Here is a 20,152-nt window from a genome sequence, read left to right on the forward strand (position 1 = left end):
TTCTGCCCCTTGGCAGGCGACCCCTCCGGCTCGCGACGCTCCTCCGGGCGCCGCATCCGGAGCGCCCGGGAGGTAGCAGCCGGCGGGCCGGGGCGAGGGTGCCGTCCTGCAGCAGCCGCAGGCCTTTGCCCGGCCCAGCCCGGCTGAGTGGGCTCGGGGAGGGACCAGCGTCTGTGCTCCTCCCCAGGCCTGCCCCGACCCGGCTCGGCGCGCCCCGGCGTGCGCCCTTTGCGTAAAGCCCTCCTCCCGGGCCAAGGTAGAGGAAGTTGGGCTCCCGCCTGGATGGGCGGGAGGGAGCCTAGCTCCTGTTGTTTTCCGCCAGCGGGAGTGGGTGGCGGGCGCAGGGGGCGGGGTGCGCCCTCCCACCCCGGGCCGGGCGCTCGGGAGAGAGAATCGCGCTCGGAGCCCAGCGCAGCTCCCAGACCCTGACATCGGGCTCACCCCAAGCATCCTTCCTGGGGGTTGCGGAAAGTGGAGTTACTCTGTCGTTCCGAGGACTTGGGAGGAGCACTCAGTACTACCGCAGGAGCAGGAGTCCTTGGGGGCGCGCACCCAGCCAAACCGGAGCCTGCGTTTCCCGAGGGGCCCCTGCGCGCATCTGGGGCGAGATGGCCGCAGGCGTCCGGGCGTCCGAGCCTCGGGTCCTCGTCTGCCTCGGGGCGCTACTGGCCCGCTGGGTCGCCGCAGGTAAGGGGCTGCAATCTGGAGGGAAAAGTTGAGTTTTGCCAGTCAACGGTGGGGAGGGAGAGCCGGGGACCGAGTTCCCTCCGACTCTGCCGGATCCAATTGTGCCGCGGCCCCGAAGTCGCCCCGGGAGGATCTTGAGTTTCCTGCTTGCAGCTTGGCTTTTTGCAGGAAGGAATTTTCCCGGACGCTTGATAGAAGGCGAGACATCCCCACCCTTGGAGTGGGCAGCCGGCGAGGCTCGAGGGGCCTGCGGAGAGGTGATGGGAAAATTGGGGAAATCGAAGATGGGAGTTTTGAAGATGGGAAAATTGAAGAGGCGTAAAATATTTATTTTTATTTTTTTTAAGCGTCGGATGTAAATTCGCGTTCTGGTTTTACGTGCTGCGATGGTTCTCACATTCGAGGCTCCTTTATTTTCCTCTCCTCCCTCTGCCCAAGGTTGAACTTGCACCTGTAACCTGTGAATTTCCCTACACACTCCTGCAAGCCGACCTGTGTGGACTGTCGCAAAGTTGTGCTTTTCTCCTTCACTTAAATAACAAAACAAAACAAAACTTTTACTTTGAAATAATTTCAGACTTACAGAAAACTTCCCCTACACTTGACATCACCTCTTACACTTGACATGATTGGCGAAAGGTCTTAAACGGTTCATCTCTGCTCTGCCTTGTAACAATAAAGAATAGAGGGTTGCTTACAAAAACATATAGAATTTTAAAAAGATTGAAAAATTACTTTTGAATTTAATTCACCAGCGAATGCATGTGAGAGGACTCGGGTTGAGGGAAAGGAGATGCAGTTTCCCAGAATACTTGCAGAGTCCTATTTTCAGGGTTACCCAGTCCAGCACACCCAGCTGATCTCTTGTAGGTTCCTAGAGGAATTGCCTGCCCTACCCCGAGCTTCCTAGCAGCAAGTGCCCAAACTTCCTAATTGTGAGGCTCTCCCATGTTTTTATTTTGCTTTGTTTTTAGCAATTATTTAAAAATAGTAAAATTTCTCATGAGCTAGATTTCTCGTTTAAATGGAAAACTCTGAGGATCTGGCAGCACATGGCCTGCTTTCCCACGTGGAACTGAGCAGTGGTTACCCATTTTCATCTCGGGCAGGTGACTGCAAATTGGTTCCCCCTCTCCCTGCTGCAGTACTTACCCCTGGCCCGCTACAGCCATGGACATGACCTGCTGGCCCCTCCAGGCATATACTTAGTGGTCACTGTGCTGTGAGGAGGAGAAGCGGACACACGGCCTCCAACTGGCCGACCCTGAAAGTTAAAGGTGATTGTGTATTCCCTTTTCCCCAGCTGTGTGCAGCGTGTACCGCACTGTGAATATCAAGGGCCTCGGGACATCAGAACCCTGAGCTGAAATCTGTACTGGAATGAACTGGCTACAGCTCACCTCACAGGGAGGCTTCCTCCACTGCCATGCCCAGTTATTTTGATGCCCAGGCCAAGTTCACCTTTGTGTACAGTGCCAGGGGGCTTGCCTCGCTTGATGTATTTTTGGTTTTTTATTTATTTTATCTTTTAAACTTTTATTATTTTTTATTAATTTTTATTGGAGTATAGTTGCTTTACAACGTTGTGTTAGTTTCTGCTGTGCAGCAAAGTGAATCAGCTGTAAGTATACACGTATCCCCTCTTTTTTAGATTTCCTTCCCATTTAGGTCACCACAGATCATTGAGTAGAGACCCCTGTACTACACCTTTGTATTTTTGTTCTTTGTTTTTCAAGTCGGAAGTTGTCTGGGGGGAAAATATTGTCTTTCTCCTGTCACTTAACTCTGGACAATGTTCATGCCCCCCACTGTCACCTCAGGTTGTAAACCTGGGGTCATTCCGGGGGAAAGGTTGGTAGGGAAAAAAATAAATGTTTGAGTACAATGTCAACTCTGTAAATGATAATATGAAGGCAGCGCTGGGACATGGTCGCTTCTATTGCCCCTTCCTTTGGTCCGTATTCTGCATTTAAGGTTGGGGGACCTTCGGGGACCCTCTGGGCACCTGGTGGACGACTTCTAGTAACACAAATTGTTACTGTGTCTTATTGTCTCACCCTTCTGGTTGGGAGACCAGAGTAACTTCCTGTGACCTGGAGCATTGAAGACCTGAATAGCAGTCCCAGCTCTCACAATGGCTTGTGTGGGACCTTAAGTAAATCACTTAATCTTTCTGAACCTCAGTTTTCTCAACTGTAAAATGAGGGGGTTTAGGATGATCAATCATGGAACTAGTGCACCCTCAGGGACCACTCATTCCTTGTCCATGTCAGACATCACTAATTGATGACTGTAATTCTTCTCCACTGAGCCCTGACTCAGCCTGCCCTCACCTTTAACCTCAGGACTGAAGGATCTCTAAGGTCACTTGCAGTGGTTAAAAAGAATGGAGTGAGCAAAGCCAGGAGAAGTGAAATGCCTTAAAATGGTGTATTTTGTGGTTATGTCATTCTACTCCTTGGAGAAGAAGACGATGTTAGCTCAAGTTCCAAGACTAAAGTTTCGCCAGGGCTTTTGCCAAGGAGCCGGGGAAGGGGCAGGTCTGCAGATCTCGTGAACACACGTTGCATCTGTAATTCTCCCGTACTTCTCTCCTCAGTGGGGATTGCCACTGAGAACTTGGGTCCCCAGGCCTAATTGTTTAAAAATAATTCTCACTTGCTTTTTAAAGTGATTGTTCAGAAGCGTTTCTTGCTTGTTTCAGAATCTCTAGCATTAGGTGACATTTTCTGCCTTCCAGCAAGTGGCTTAGAATTTTTTTTTTTCCATCTTGCCCTGGCTTTGGGGAATGGTGTGGCCAAAATGGGGAAAAAGTCAGAACGTCCTGTGGCTCCAGGCTGACTGATCTTTCAGAGGGATCCCCTTCTAACCAGACAAAAGGCCAAATACAGATAACTGTTACTCTTTCTTTTATGAAAGGGAAGGTATTCCAAAGGCAGGTAGCAGTTAATTTTTTTATAACAACCTAATTGAGATATAATTTACATAGCATACACTTCACCCTTTTAAACTGTACAATTCAGTGGTGTTTAGTATATTCACAAGATTATGCAACCATTACCACTAATTCCAGAACACTAATTCATCACTGCAAAGAGAAGGCCACTACTTAAGTATTAACAGTCACTCGTCACTACCCGCCCCCATCCCCAGACAAGCCACTTCCCCAGCTCTAGACAATAGCTAATCTACTTTCTATCTCCATAGATTTGCCTATTTGGACATTTCATATAAGTGGAATCACACAATATGTTGTCTTTTATGACTGCCTTCTTTCACTTAGCATAGTGTTTTCAAGATTCATCCATGCTGTAGCATTCGGCCTTTTTATAGCCTAATAATATTCCCGTTGTATGGATATACCACATTTTATTTATCCATTCATCAGCTGATGGGCATTTGGGTTGTTTCCACCTTTTGGCTGTTATGAATAACTGTGAGCATGCATGTACAAGTTTTTGTGTAGATATGTTTTCATTTCTCTTGGATATACACCTAGGAGTGGAATTGCTGAGTCATATGATAATTTTAACCTTGTGAGGAAATGCCAAACTCTTTACCAGTGTAGCTGCACCATTTAAAAATCCTATTAACAATGTATAATGGTTCCAGTTTCTCCACATCTTTGCCAACACTTGTTATTGTCATTGATTTTAGCCATTCTAGTGGGTGTGAAGTGTTAGGTTTTTTTTTTTGTTTGTTTGTATTTTGCTCTACGTGGGCCCCTCACCGCTGTGGCCTCTCCCGCTGTGGAGCACAGGCTCCGGACGCACAGGCCCAGCGGCCATGGCTCATGGGCCCAGCCGCTCCGTGGCATGTGGGATCTTCCCAGACCAGGGCACGAACCCGTGTCCCCTGCATCTGCAGGGGGACTCTCAACCACTGCGCCACCAGGGAAGCCCTTTAACGTGGTTTTGATTTGCCTTTCTCTAGTGACTAATGATGAGCATCTTTTCATGTGTGTATTGACCTTTTGTCTATCTTTTAGAGAAATGTCTATTCAAATCCTTTGCCCATTTTTAAAATGTATTAGTTGTCTTCTTATTGTTGAGTTGTGAGAGTTCTTTATATATTCTGGATACAAATCCCTTCTCAGATGTGATTTGCAAATATTTTCTCCCAGTCTGTGGGTTATCTTTTCACTTTTTTTTTTTTGGTATCCAAACTGTGTTTATTGGGATGGTTTCCCATTCATCTTGATTCAGGGAAATTTTTTTTTTAATTATTTATTTTTAACATCTTTATTGGAGTATAATTGCTTTACAATGGTGTGTTAGTTTCTGCTTTATAACAAAGTGAATCAGCTATACATATACATATATCCCTATATCTCCTCCCTCAGGGCGCTTTTAATACTGCTTCCGTCTAAAGGAGCATCCTTCTGTAAGCCTTGCTTTTCCTCCTGTAGGCTGGCAGAGGACAGTGGAGCAGCCAACACACAAAACTACTGTCTGTGCATATGGCTAAAGATGGTGCTGATTTTATAGCATCCTCGACATTTCACGTCCGTGAAATAGGAACTGGGGCTCTGCACCAGGCGCTTCTTCTTGTGTTTCTTCTCCTCTTCCAGAGAGGGATGAAGGAGATCCTTTGCGAGAAGCATGTTCTCATGGGTAGATCGTCACCGCTGGAAAGGTCTTTTCACTTTCTTGATGGTGTCCTTTGCAGCACAAAAGTTTTAATTTTGATGAAGTCCAGTTGATCTATTTTTCTTTTGTCACTTTACTTTTGGTATCATATCTAAGAAAACATCGCTTAACCCCAAATCACAAAGATTTATTCTTTTGTTTTTTTTTCTAAGAATTTTATAGTTTTAGCTCTTACATATAGATCTATGGTCTATTTTGAGTTAATTTTTTTTTGTTTTTTTGACCTTGCCACTCAGCTTGCGGGATCTTAGTTCCCTGACCAGTGACTGAACCTGGGCCATGGCAGTGAAAGTGCTGAGTCCTAACCACTGGACCGCCAGGGGACTCCTGATTTTGAGTTAATTTTTGTATATGATGTGAGGTAAGGGATCCAACTTCATTCTTTTGCATATGGAAATCTGATTGTCCCAATACCACTGTTGAAGGCAGTTTATTTTGTAATGAAATATCATCTTTCACAAAACCCCAATATATTCACGTACTTTGAAAACTTCTGATGTGGTGGGAAAAGAACTGAATGGAGAAATCTAGACTCTAGTTGCATGCTGCTCCCTTCTCATTGTAGGACTTTGGGCCAGCCCACTTCCCTTCTTTGCATCACACTTCTCTCATCTATTGAATGTGACAGCCTGAGTAAGAGACCTTGTATTTGGGCACTGATTGTGGAGGGGGCTGGAAAATTGTGACACTTCTCAGCAAAACTGGCTGCATTCGCTTCTGTTTACCTGGTGGCAGTCTTATGCCAAATCAATTGCCTTAGCATTTGTCAGTCTTTTTTGTTTAATTTTTAAAAAACGTTTATTCAGCTGTGCCAGGTCTTAGTTGCAGCACACGGGATCTTTTAGTTGTGGAATGTAGGATCTAGTTCCCTGATCAGGGATCAAACCCAGGCTCCCTGCACTGGGAGCGGGAGTCTTAACTGCTGGACCACCAGGGAAGTCCCAGCATTTGTCAGTCTTGAATGAGCATCAGAATCACCTGGAGGGCTTGTTAAAGTGCAAAGTTCTACCTTCCACCACCCACCCCTGGTTTGTTTCTGATTTAGATGTTCTGGGTGGGACCTGATAATCTGCATTTCTAACAGTGCTGCTGCTGATCTGGGCTTTTCCTTCTGCCTGGGAACCCCAGCTTCACCTTCACCTGGCTAATTCTTTCCTGTCCATCAGATCTCAGTATGGCTTCCTGGAGGAAGCTTCCCTGACAAAAACCACAGCTGGACTTAGGAGCCCCTTCTCTGAGCCACTGTTGTGTTATTTATCACACTGCATTGTAATTGCCAGTTTATTGTCTGTTTTCTCCACTAGACTGTGAGATCCTGGTGGTCTCTGTTTTGCCCACCATTAGCTCCCCAGTGCCTGGCACAGAGCATGCCCCAAAGTCCTCACCGTGAGCTTGTTCTTGCCTGGAGCTGCTAAGAGGTCTTGCACTGGACTCGAGATGGAGAGAGACAGAGAGAGCAGCAGGAAAGAGGGAACAAAGCCAAAGCCCTCTTCCTTCCCCTCTTCTGGATTGCTAGGCAAATAAAACCACTGGGGTCCTGTATCAGTTATTTATTACCACAGCAATGCTGCATAACAAACAATGACAAAATGGCAATAAGGGCTTATTGCTCAAGGGTCTGGCATGGTTGGTCAGTTGGCTCTGCTGATCTTGCCTGGGCTCACTCACATGTCTGGGCGTCCACTGAGTGGCTGAAGACTGATCTAGAATGGCCACAGCTGGGAGGATTGAGACAACTGGGGACTGCACCATATAGTTGTCATCCTCCCCCTGGCACATAAGGTAGGCATGTCCTTCTCAGGGTGGTGGCAGAAGGTGAGAGTGAGCAAAGCCCAATTACACCAGTGCTTTTTAAGCCTCTGCTTGAACCGCATTTACTAACACCCCTTTGACCAGAGCAAGTCACATGGCCCTGCCAGAGTCAGAGTGGGAGGGTGCCACAGAGTGACATTGTGAAGGGCATGGATAGTGGGGAGAGGGGGTTATTAGGGCTGTTTGCAATTGTGATTCACCACAAGTTCATTACTGTCAGGTACTGGCCAATTATCCCGACAGGGTGGGGCTCTGTGTGTTATTGCATCTCAAAAACACATGCCTGATTTTTAAAAAATCTTAATGAAGAGGGACTGTGCAAAAAGGGAGATCAAGAAAGGTGGGGCTTCCCTGGTGGTGCAGTGGTTGAGAGTCCGCCTGCCATTGCAGGGGACACGGGTTCGTGCCCTGGTCCAGAAAGATCCCACATGCCGCGGAGCGGCTGGGCCCATGAGCCATGGCCGCTGAGCCTGCGTGTCCGGAGCCTGTGCTCCGCAACGGCAGAGGCCACAACAGTGAGAGGCCCGCGTACCGCAAAAAAAAAAAAAAAGGTGGTAACTGCCTGACCTTTCCTCACTCAGGACTGGAGGCTGTCGTCATTGGAGAAGTTCACGAGAATATCACGCTGCGCTGTGGCAACATCTTGGGACCGAGGGGCCTCATAACCTGGTACCGCAATGACTCGGAGCCTGTCTTCCTCCTGTCCTCCAATTCCAGCCTCCCGCCAGCCCAGCCACGCTTCTCTCTGGTGAATGCCAGCTCCCTGCACGTGGAGGCGCTGAGCCTGCAGGATGAAGGGAACTACACCTGCTGGGAGGTCCTGAACGAGACTCGGTGGTTCCAGGTGTGGCTGCAGGTGGCCAGTAAGTGGTGGGTGGGGACTGAGACTGGCTGGCGTGGCGCTCAGAGCCTGGGACCCGAGGAGGCCTTTGGAGTCAATGGCCTGGGTTTCATTCTGGGCTCTGCTACCTGCAAGCTAAATGACCTCTCATACCTGTTATTTCCTCATCAGTATAGTGGAGATAAAAGGGATTCTTGCCTCATAGAATTGCTGTGAGGAATAGATCCCAGTTTATCTATATACAGTGCTGTAAATGCTCCTGGCATATTAGTTAGCTTGTTAATATCATCCTCGCTATCAATCTCATTTTATTATGCAACAAAGTCAGAGTATAACATAATCAAGTCAGACTGACTGAGTTCCAATCCTAAGGCTAGGTCACCTTGAGTAAGTAAGTAGCTTAATAACTCTGTATTTCAGTAGCTTTGGTTTTTCTTATTTGTTAATTGGGGACAATGCATTGCATACCTTATCAGGTATATGCTCTTATGCTGTAGCGCTAAATGCAGGGCTTGGTATGAGCTACTGTTACTACTGTCTTTCCTAAATCAGTCTGTCAATATATATGCATGAATTTAGAGCAAGGGTTGGCAAATCATAACCTGTGGACCATTTCTAGCCTGTTGCTATTTTTGTATGGCCTGCAAGTGACAAATTTTTTTTTTACATTTTTAACGGTTGAAAAAAATCAAAAGAAGAATGATATTTGTGACATGTGAAAATTATATGAAATTCACATTTCGGTGTCCATAAATAAGGTCTTATTTGAACACAGCAACACTCATTCATTCCCATGTTATCTCTGACTGCCTTTAGTGCTACAACCTCAGAGCTGAGTGGCTGTGGCACTGATTGTATGTCCTGCAGGACCTAAAATATTTACTCTCTGGCCCCTACAGAAAAATTTGTTGGTCACTGGTTTAGAGGGATATCCACATTCTATACCCAGGGTGTGTCATTGAGTAGAAATACCCATGTGATCACTATTGCTCCTTGATTCTCTCATCTATAAATTATTTACTCATTCCTTTAGTCAATATGTATTTATTGAGAGCCCAATGCCAGGCACTATTCTAGGCACTGGGCCACAAGAATGGACAGGTCAGAGAAGGTCTCTACCCGTGTGGAGCTGACATCCTAGTAGGAGAAGACAGGCAATAAGCAGGTAAACAAATGCATCAGGCAGTTTCAGAGTGACAGGTGCTGTGCAGAGAATTGAGATGGGGTGATGCGATCAGATCCTCTGAAACACTTTACATTGGTGGGTCAGAGAGGAGCTTTTGGAAAGAGTGACATTGAAGCTGAATGATACGTAGGAGCCAGTCACATGAAGATAAGAGAGAGGGATCCAGGCAGAAATTGAACTAGTGCAAGATGGGTTGAACATGGTGCGTTTGTGGATGAGGAGAAGGCTGGTGTGGTGGGAACCCTGGGTGTGAGAGGGCAGGACGTGTGAGATATGGAAGCCAGGGCCAGACCATGTGGGGCCGGGTAGGACTGGTGTTATGGGTTGAATTGTGTCCCCCAGACAGATAGGTTGAAATCCTAACCCTCGATACCTGTGAACGTGACCTTATTTGGAAATAGGGTCTTTGCAGATATAATCAACTTAAGATGAGGTCATTAGGGTGGGCACTAATTAAAATTGACTGGTATCCTTATAAGAAGAGGAAAATGCACGCAAAGACAGAGACACAGGGAGAATGTCGTACTGTGGCAGAAGCAGAGATTGGAGTAATGTAGCTGCAAGCAAAGGAATGCCAAAGATGGACGGCCATAACCAGCAGCCAGGGAAGAGACAAGGAAGGGTTCTCTCCTAGAGCCTTCGGAGGAGTACAGCCCTCCTAGCACCTGATTTCATACTTCTGGCCTCCAGAACAGTGGTAGAATCAATTTCTGTTGTTTTAAGCCATCTGGTTTGACTTACTTTGTTAAGGCAGCCCCAGGACACTAATACACCTGGTCAAAAATTGGGATTTTATTCTGGGTGCAGGAGGAACTCCTGGAGCTGTAAGCAAGCAGGGATGTGGTATCAGTTGAATTACACGTGGAGAATGGATGTGTGCGGTCTCAAGAAAGACTGGTAAAATAAGAAACAAGGAAACCAAAAGCAACTATACTCCATTAAGTTCTTTTAAAAGAACTTAAAGAAACTAAAAACAAAGAAACAAACAAAAAACCACACAAGGAAGCCAATCGGCGGTGTAAGATATTAGTGGCCAGAGTCAGGGTAGCAGCACTGACCTTGGTGAAAATGTACAGGTTCAGAAAATATTTTGGAGGTACACCTGCAAGATTTGCTGGTGGATTAGAAGTGGAGGATGAAGGAAAGAGAGGCTTCAAGGACACGTCTAGATTTTTGGATGGTTTGTACGTTTTCCACCAGCTCTTAAGGCTTATGGAATTTGCGAATGCAGTGTTTTTGGGTCTGGAGACGCCATGGATGAATTGCTGAATGGCCAGGAATGAATGTGGGTGTATCAAAAAATGTCACCCAATTTGGCCCAGTTCTGATTGGTTCTCACTGTGAGCCCATGGGCGGGTGCCAACAGGCCTCCCTCACTCCAGCTGTCAAACGGTAATTAATAATTCCTTCGGGAGAAGCCCTCCTGCAAGGCCACGAAGATGAGCCAGCTCTGCCTCTCTGCAGCCCTTCTAGTCTTCCTGGGCACCCTGGTGGCCAGCACCCCAGGGGGTGAAAACAGCAACCAGGCCCAGGCCCTGCACCCTGCCTTCTGCCTGGAGCCTCCCTACGTGGGTCCCTGCAGGGCCCTGTTCATTGGGTACTTCTACAATGCGAAGTCCAGGCTCTGCGAGACCTTTGCTTACGGCAGGGGCAGAAGGAAGCAGAACAACTTCCTGGATAAGGAGGACTGCATCAGCACCTGTGGTGGCCGCAACAGGGCTCAGGAGAGCCGGGCAACTGTGCTCCCCTGAGATGGCAGTCTTAGGAGGCCCCAGGGCTGGGCTGCTGCTGCTTCTGAAAGATTTGAGCCTCCTCCTCTACTTCCTTCTCAAACCTACCTTCCTCAGCAGGACCCTGCCTCTTTCCTCACTGCATCCTCACCTTCATACCCCTCTCCACCATTACTGCACTCCTTGGAGGGGGTAGCGATGGAATTTCTGGCATCCAGTTCTGAGTGTCAGTGGTGGCAGAGGTTTTTTTCAATAATGAACCCCCCCACACACAAAAAATTCCTTCGGGACTTCCCTGGAGGTCCAGTGGTTAAGACTGTGCTCCCAACACATGGGGCACGGGTTCGATCCTTGGTCAGGGAACTAAGATCCCGCGTGCTGCACGGTGCGGCCAAAAATAATAATAATTCCTTCATGTCAGTCTTGTCAATAAGTGTCTTTGCTTTTGACCTCAGAGGAGTAAGGTGGCATTACAACTTTGGGGGCTTTTTTTTTTTTATTATCACTCTCTGCGGTTTATGATGATTTTATCTGACACTGACTTATTAATCATTGGCTAAGTTTATTGGAGGTTGGATTAGTTTCATTATTGCCCTGTAGGGAGATAAATGCAAGGTCTTCTTATGATGAAAGTGAATTTACATAAAAAAAAATCACTAAACTCAAATGGTGTTTTGAGCTCCCTGAGTTACTGTGGTATGATTTGTGTTAAGGAAACTTCTTCATTTGGAAACATAGGGGGTCCCTGACTGGTGTAGGGCTTGTTCGTGAAAACAGGACACAGGCTGTCTTAGTCAGTTTGGGCTGCTATAACAAAAGTAGCATGGTCTGGGTGGTTTAACAACAAACATTTATTCCTCACAGTTCTGGAGGCAGGGAAGTCCAAGATCAAGGTGCCGGCAGATGCAGTATCTGGTGAGGGCCTGCTTTCTGGTTGGCAGATGTGTGTCTTCTCTCCTTGGTGGAGAACAGAGAGGGAGGAAGCAAGCTCTGTGGGGTCTCTCCTTATAAGGGCACTCATCCCATTCATGAGGGCTCTGCTCTCATGACCTAATCCCCTCCCGAAGGCCCCACCTCCAGATGCCATCACACTGGGGACAGGCTTCAGCATGTGAATTTTGGGGGATACAAACGTTCGGTCCATAGCACAGGTGTCCTCCGGTTTCACAGACACCAGGGCCCTCTGGAACGTCAGGCCTCGTCCCCATTCCACGAGAGACCCCGGGCCAACACCAGACCCTTCTGGGCACCAGGGAGCCCCTTCTTGCTCCTCAGACAGTGGCAGAAGGGGAGGCCTTGGCATCTCAGATTGGAATTCAGCCCTCATTTCTGCATGGAAGATTTAGGAAAATGGATTAGGCTTGACCCAACCACTACTTCCGGGAGGGTGGTGATGTTGCTGAGTGGCTGAGGGCATACACTCTGAGGCCCAGCTGCCCGGGTTCAAACGCAGGTCCTGCTGGCTGTTGTCTTTGTGACCTTGGGGAAGTCGCTTGAACTCCTCCAACCTTAGTTTTATCATCTGTGAATTCAGGGGTAATGGTGGAAGCTAGGCACAGATTCCCTGCACACATTCATGAGATAAACACGCACAGACTTCAGCATAGAGTTGGGCACACGGTGTATATGCACTTGGTCCATGTTACCTCCATCAACTGGTTAAGGAGGTGACGGGATTCTTGTGGGAAAAATGCATCTCAAGTTCCCATCCGTGAGTACGTCTGGGCTTTTCGAAGAAGACCTTCGTGCCTCTTGCTTTTCCCGTCTTTCTACTGACATGGTTGATAACTTAGTCTCTTAAGGAGAAAAATTTGGAAATATTCTAACATGGCCTTGGAAGCTAGGGGAAAAAAATCTGAGATGTGGCAAGTTGTTATCTGTACGTGACTTTGTTTTCTTGTTTTGTTAGAAAAATTTTTTTTCTTCCAGCTTTATTGAGGTACGATTGACATGCAGCACTGTATAAGTTTAAGGTGTCCAGCATAATGACTTGACTTACATACATCATGAAATGTTGACCGCAATAGGTTTAGTGAACATCCATTGCCTCATATAGATACAAAATTAAACAGCAAACAATTATTTCCTGTGATGAGAACTCTTAAGATTTACTCTCTTAACTTCTATATATGACATACAGCAGTGTTAATTATATTTATCATGTTGTACATTACATCCGTAGTACTTATTTATCTTATAACTGGAAGTTTCTACCTTCATCCAAGTTCCCCTCCTACTCTTCACCTCTGATAACCACAAATCGGATCTCTTTTTATGAGTCTTTTTGTTTGTTTGTTTCTGAAGTATAAGTGACCTATAGCATTGTTAGTTCCTGTTACACAACACAGTGATTTGATATTTCTGTACATTTCAAAATGATCACCACAATAACTCTAGTTATGACCTGGCTCCATACAGAGATATTACATAATTATTGACTATATTCCCTGCACTGGACGTTTCATACCCATGACTCATTTATTTTGTAACTGAAAGTTTGTACCTCTTAATTTCCCTCACCTTCCTCCCCTCTGGCAACCAGCTGTTTGTTCTCTGTATCTATGACTCTGTTTCTGTTTTATGTTTTTTCATTTGTTTTATTTTTTAGATCCCACATATAAGTGAAATCATACACTTACGACTTTCTCCATCTGACTTATTTCACTTAGCATAATATCCTCTAGGTCCTCCATATTGTCACAAATGGCAAGATTTCATTCTTTTATGGCTGAATAGTATTCCATTGTATATATGTACCACATCTTCTTTATGCATTCATCCGTTGATGGACACTTAAGTTGCTTCCATATCTTGGCTATTGTAAATAATGCTGCAGTGAGCATAAGGGTGCACATATCTTTTCTTTTTTCTTTTTTGGCCATGCCACATGGCATGTGGGATCTTAGTTCCCTGACCAGGGATGGAACCCATGACCCCTGCAGTGGAAGCATGGGGTCTTAACCACTGGACCACCAGGGAAGTCTCATATCTTTTCTAATTAGTGTTTTCATTTTCTTTGGATAAATACCCAGGAGTGGAATTGCTGGATTGTGTGATAGTTCTGTTTTTAATTTTTTGAGGAATCACCATACTGTTTTCCATAGTGGCTGCACCAGTTTACGTTCCAACACCAACAGTGCACAAGGGTTCCCTTTTCTCCACACCCTCTCCAACACTTTGTCATTCGTTGTCTTCTTAGTAATAGCCATTCTGACAGGTGTGAGGTGGTATCTCACTGTGGTTTTGTTTTGCATTTCCCTGATGATCAGTGATGGTGAACATCTTTTCATGTGTCTGTTGGCCATCTGTATGTCTTCTTTGGAAAAATGTCTATTCAGTTTCTCTGCCCATTGTTTAATCTTTTTTATTATTTTGATATGGAGGTGTATGCATTAAAGACTTAAATGTGAGACCTGAAACCATAAAACTTCTAGAAGAAAACATAGGCAATATGCTCTTTGATATCGGCCTTAGTACTTTTTTTTTTTGGATATGTCTTCTTAGGCAAGGGAAACAAGAGCAAAAATAAACAAATGAGACTACATCAAACTAAAAAGCTTTTTGCACAGTGAAAGAAACTGCCAACAAAACAAAAAGGCCAATTACTGAATGGGAGAAGATAGCTGCATATGATATATCTGATAAGGGGTTAATATCCAAGATATACAAAGAACTGTAAGTGACCTTGAATGTGTGAATGGACAGAGATGCTGCAGAAACATGAAGCTGGCTGTATGAGGGCTGGGAGCTTTCTCCCTCCTTACCACCTGGATCTCTGCTTATCCATCAGTGGGCATTTGGTGCCTCTGCCTTCTAGGGAGTGAGGTTTTCTATAGGCCTGGGGTGATACAACCTGTCTGGAATGGGCACTGCAATGTGACTTTGTTATTCATCTCAGGAGTAAGAACTCTGCACTGTTCCTTGTTAAGTTAATGATGCAGTTGAAGAGTCTTGCCATTGAGATTGGGACTGCTGCTTCTGAGGGTACAGAAATCCCTTAGTCCAGAGCAGTTCAGGATTGCCACAGCTGTTTATTTCACTGACTTACCTACCCATCCGCTTCTGCCTCCAAGTCAGGTGGATATGAGGTTAGAACCACTGTGTGTTTACCTGCAGAAAGCCTGGAGTGGGTGGAGTGGGTAGCACAGCCCTTAACATATTCCGGTAGAATTTGTGCTTCTTTCAAGAGATGATCCCTTAGCCACCGGGGAGCTGAGTGGCACACAATGCCAGACTCTCCCTGTGTCTATTTTTCTCAGGCCCAGCAAGTGTTGAGGGAGCATTTGAGTTGGTTGGCTCATGGGCAATGAGGAAGCTGGTTTGTATCAACCTCCAAGAGCCCCTTTGGATTTGGGGTTTGGAGGATGGGAGTGCTCCTGTTTAGCTAGTAATGTGGCTGCCAGTCCCAACTTCCAGGAAAGGGAGTCTCAGGAAAGCCCCATGTTCCCCGACTAACTGGGCCCATCTGATTTGTACTCGTTCTGTGATGGTGATGGTGTCACTGTGCCCTATCACAACATAAGGTCCTAGGGAAAGGGGATGTTGGGCATACTGAAGAAAGATTGCTGGCCCCGTCAGAAGATGGGATGAACTTTGCCCAAAGATTGATTAACCTGAGTCTTGCCAAGCTCATCTGAAGCAGAGATGTATGCTTGTAAGAGGCTGAGGACCTCTGGGTTTTGGTCTTCTGGACAGAATCAGTGGTCACTAGGGAGGTGGGGAGGCAATGGGGTTGTTATATTCACCTCTATGTTCCATCTCCTTCTTCTTTTTTTTTTTTTTTTTAATTTGGCTGCGCCACACGGCTTGCAGGATCTTAGTTCCCTGACCAGGGATTGAACCTGCGCCCTCGGCAGTGAAAGCGCAGAGTCCTAACCACTGGACCACCAGGGAATTCCTTATGTTCCATCTCTAAGTGATATCAAAACACTCTGTAAGTTTCCCCAAGGATCTTGTCCCACTGTGGAACAACAGGTACACCCACTGGTTAGCAGAGGCTAGTCAGTACATTCTTAGGTCATTTTCAAATAAAAATGCTGGTGTGAAGAATAAATGTAGGAAAATAACTTTTCGTCTTGTCAAAGAACCCAAGATACAAAGATGGGAATCTCCTATTTTGTGGGTCCCTGAGATGTAAATTAACTCTTTGAGACACTTGACTGGCTAACCTATAGTTATGGTGGGGAAGGAAAGAAGTGAGTTCTGATGTCAAGAATGACTACAGAGAACAGGAAGGCAGCAGCAGTAGTGGATTGTTGTAGAACAGGAATCAAACTTTTTCTGTAGCGGCCAGACGGTAAATATTCTAGTCTTTCTGAGTCAACAGGTAAAAACGAGGATATCATATAAGTACTTATATAACAAGAGAGAAAACAAATTTCCACATTTTTTTTGTTGACAAAATTCAAAATATAATAATAACTGAGTACATTTTTTTTTTTTTTTGGACGCACCATGAGCCATGCAGGATCTCAGTTCCCCAACTAGGGTTTGAACCCAGGCCATTGCAGTGAAAGCGCCGAGTCCTAACCAGTGGACTGCCAGGGAATTCCCATAACCTAGTACAATTTTTGGTAGTGCAGGCCTACTAATGAGAAGAATGGGATTCTTTGGGCGGGGGAGGGATAACATTTCACTTAGTTGGGGTTCAAAGTTAGTGTTCTCTCTCATCAAATCGATTGTGGATGTTCACCTGTACATACCGTCTTAGCTTGTAGGCTGTACAAAAACAGACAGTGGGCCGTTTGCCGATGCATGTTCTAGAATCAATCTACAAGTATACTACTGTTAATAATGTCAGATAACATTCATAGAACATTGACCACATGTCAAACACCAGGCTAAGTGTTCTGCTTATATTCTCTCATTGGATCCTTCAATAACCTGGTGATAGAAGTTACTCCTGTTCTTTTCATTTCATAGGAAGGACAGGAGGGTGAGAATAGGAGGGATGGACACTTGCTCAAGGTTGTCTGTCTAGAAGTGGCAGTAGAATTTACACCCAGGTCTGTCTGAATGCAGAGTCCAAGTTCATAACCACTAGGCTAAGGCATCCATCCAAGAAACTGACATGACCAAGGCCTCCATAAGATGCTGAACCTTTGTAAACACGCTGTAGTTTTATTTATTTGCTGTTTTATTTTTGTTTCCTCTCCTACCTGTCTGTCTCTCCGAGTGATTGCTTCCATCACCCTGCAAGCAAAAAGGGCTGGTGGTTTCTGTTTAGGAATATCAGCGGGGTGGAGAGAGAGGTGGGAGGGATGGAAATGAGTACCGCCTTCTTTTTAGTCAGAGTAAGGGAAGAACCCCAGGGATTTAAGAAGATGGTGTCAGCTTTAATTAAGAAAGCAGACTCAACCCAAAGGTTTATAAAAAAGCTGTAACCTTTGAACACTTAATTCAGAAGGCACTTCAGGTTCTCTCATTTGACTTTTTTTTTTTTAACCCTTCCGCCTACAGCGTTCTCATCCATTCCCTTTATCCAAACCCATGTTTTGCTCAGCATTGTGTTGGTCAAAAGCCCCTCCCAGGGAAGTCCTTGGCGGTCCAGTGGTCAGGACTCGGTGCTTTCACTGCCAAGGACGAGGGTTTGATACCTGGTTGGGGAACTAAAATCCCGCAAGTCACGTGGCGCAGTCCAAAAAAAAAAAAAAAAAGCCCCATCCCAGCCAGTTTCTGGGGGTCTCACTGTTCATGACAGGCCTCTGTGGCCCTCCAGACCACAATTTGGAAGACCCACGTGGTCCAATCTAACACAGTGCCTTTGCTGGCCCAGGTGTGGCTACCAATACCACAGAGGTACCCTGTGCTTGGCTGGGTGCTCGCCAGCTGTGGGCACTCCCTAGGACCTGCTGGTCTACATACCTACCCAACTAGTCAGCAACGGGCAATGGGATATTTGAGCACCTCCTAAACTACAGTATAATTTTTTCCCCAGACCCTCTGTGGGAGGTGACATGATTCCAGCAAATCATTGCAACTCTTAGGAGCCAGCCCTGATAGACAAGCATATTGTCAAGAATATTTTCCTCAGAAACCCACAATTTCTATCGTTATACAATGGCCCCAGAATAGGTGGAAGTAGCTTCTGTACTTTGAGGGGATCTGGCAAAGCCTTTCCTCCCCCTAATAATTTATCCCCTGGGCATATTTTTGTCCAAAATTCTTCAGTCATAGATTTATCCCTTTGGCCAAGCATTGCCCTTTCTGGACTCTTCTTAAGAGGAAGTCTCTGGTGGAGGCAACACAGAGGATCTTAGATGCACTGGGTACCAATCATGGGACGGCCTTTCTGACACTGTTCTGAGTGCTGTATGATACTAATTCATTTAATTGTCATGACAACTCCATAAAGTGGTTCTAGCATCACCCCCATTTTACACATGAGGAAATGGAGGCTTAAGAGAAGTTAAATACTTTGCCCAAAGTCACACAGCTAGTAAGTGGAGTTAAAACTTGGGACTGGAACCAATGTTTCTTGTCTTTCAGTGTGAAATTGTGCCAGGGGTCCCCAAGACCACTCCCAGCTTCACTGATTCTCTAGGAGAACTCACAGGACAATGAGGACCACGCTCCCAAGAGTCCTCTCCCAGTGCAGTCACGTGGGACACGCTTAATTCCTCCAGCAACAAGTTGTAGCAACACGTGTGGAATACCTACCAGGGACGCTCGATAGAGACTCCAGCGCCCTAGGTTTTCACTGGGGCTTGTCACATAGGCATCCTCTGCCTAGCACATACCAAAATTCCAGACTCTCAGAAGGAAAGCAGGTGTTCAGCATAAGCCACACTGTTTGTACAAACAGTTAAGGCCTGGTGAACCCCACTCTTACCAGTTCTGGGAACGGTGGGAACCCCCCTGAAATCCAAGCTCCTAGTTGCCAGCCCAGGCCAACCTTGCAGGCAGGCCTTTCTAAGGAAAGCACTCAGGCCTGCTACGTTAACTCTTCTTTTTTCTTTTGTGGGATCTTAGTTCCCCAACCAGGGATTGAACCCAGACCCTTGGCAGTGAGAGTGCAGAATCCTAACCACTGGACCACCAGGGAAGTCCTGCTATATTAACTCTTTAAGGCACAGATATCCTTTCCACTCATCTGTGTTTTTGAAAAGGGGCGATTTGCATTTTCCGTCTTCTGTAAGGATAGATCCCCTCAGTAAATCTCACGGAATTGCTCAGGAGTAAATTAAAGCATGGCTAAGGGCACTCGGCAGTGTTTGTCACACAATAAGTGGTTGATATTGTCATCCTCACTGGCTGCTTCCTGATCATCTCTGTGTCTCTTAGAGCTGGTAAGGGGCTCCAGTTAACTCTTACGCCTTCCCCACCCGCTCTGTCGTTCCCAGGAGGCCCCTATCAGGTTGAGGTCAACATCTCCAGCACTGGCAGGCTCCCCAACGGCACGCTGTATGCGGCCAAGGGCTCCCAGGTGGATTTCTGCTGCAGCAGCAGCTCCTGGCCTCCGCCCATGGTTGAGTGGTGGTTCCGGGCCCCGGATTCTAGCACCGAGCCCTTCGGAAACAACCTGACGGCCAGCTGCTTCAAGCTGTTTCTGATGTCACAGAACCTCCAAGGGAACTACAGCTGTTTGGCCACAAACATGCTTGGCGGGAGACATCGAAAGGTGACCACCGAGCTCCTGGTCTACTGTGCGTAAGAAGTGCTCCCCTCCCCCACTCCTTCACCTTGACCCTTTGTGAACTGCGTGTTTGTGCCTCCCCTTTGAATACAAAGACTTACCTGATGCACAGGTTCCAACATGCTTCTGCAGCTCCCTCGACACACACGTACGCGTGTCAAAGAGAGTGTTGCCTCTTCTGGAAGCTCACTGCTAACTAGGAGTACGGGAGAGTCCCTGTGAGTCATAGAGGGGAATTAATGCCAAGTCTAAAGTTTTTTTTTAATTGAGGTGAAAGTATATAACATAACATTAACCATTTTAAGATGTACAGTTCAGTGGCATTGAGTCTATCCACAGTGTTGTGCAACCATCACGTTTATCTAGTTCCAAAACATTTTCATCACCCCAAACTGGAAACCCCATATCCGTGAAGCAGTCACTCCCATCCCCTCTTCCCCCAGCCCCTGACAACCACCAGTCTATGTTCTATCTCTATGCATTTGCCTCTTCTGGACATGTCATATAAATGGAATCAGACCCTATATGACCTTTGGGGACTGGCATCTTTCCCTTAGCATCATGTTTTCAAGGTTCATCTTGTTGTAGCTTGTGTCAGTACTTGCTTTCATT

At 46.2% G+C, this 20,152-nt stretch overlaps 1 protein-coding gene and 1 pseudogene across 3 annotated transcripts in view; one reads left to right on the forward strand and one right to left on the reverse strand.

Moving 5' to 3' along the window:
* Positions 1 to 281: 281 nt before the first annotated feature.
* Positions 282 to 20,152, forward strand: part of VSIG10 (V-set and immunoglobulin domain containing 10) — a 36,904-nt gene continuing 17,033 nt past the window's right edge. For 2 of the 3 annotated variants that reach the window (XR_009521673.1, XM_060028086.1), the window contains exons 1-3: positions 284 to 687; positions 7,730 to 8,011; positions 19,248 to 19,550. Coding sequence is in view for 2 of the 3 variants with exons in the window: in XM_060028086.1 (XP_059884069.1) it covers positions 609 to 687; positions 7,730 to 8,011; positions 19,248 to 19,550 (664 nt within the window). In the remaining variant the exon portion in view is untranslated. Of the gene's footprint in view, positions 688 to 7,729; positions 8,012 to 19,247; positions 19,551 to 20,152 lie in introns of all 3 variants that reach the window. The other variant, XM_060028088.1, reaches the window with a different exon arrangement.
* Positions 5,037 to 5,290, reverse strand: LOC132436475 (small ribosomal subunit protein eS27-like; annotated as a pseudogene).

This window comes from Delphinus delphis, chromosome 13 (genome assembly GCF_949987515.2).
Source record: "Delphinus delphis chromosome 13, mDelDel1.2, whole genome shotgun sequence".
NCBI lineage: Eukaryota > Metazoa > Chordata > Mammalia > Artiodactyla > Delphinidae > Delphinus > Delphinus delphis.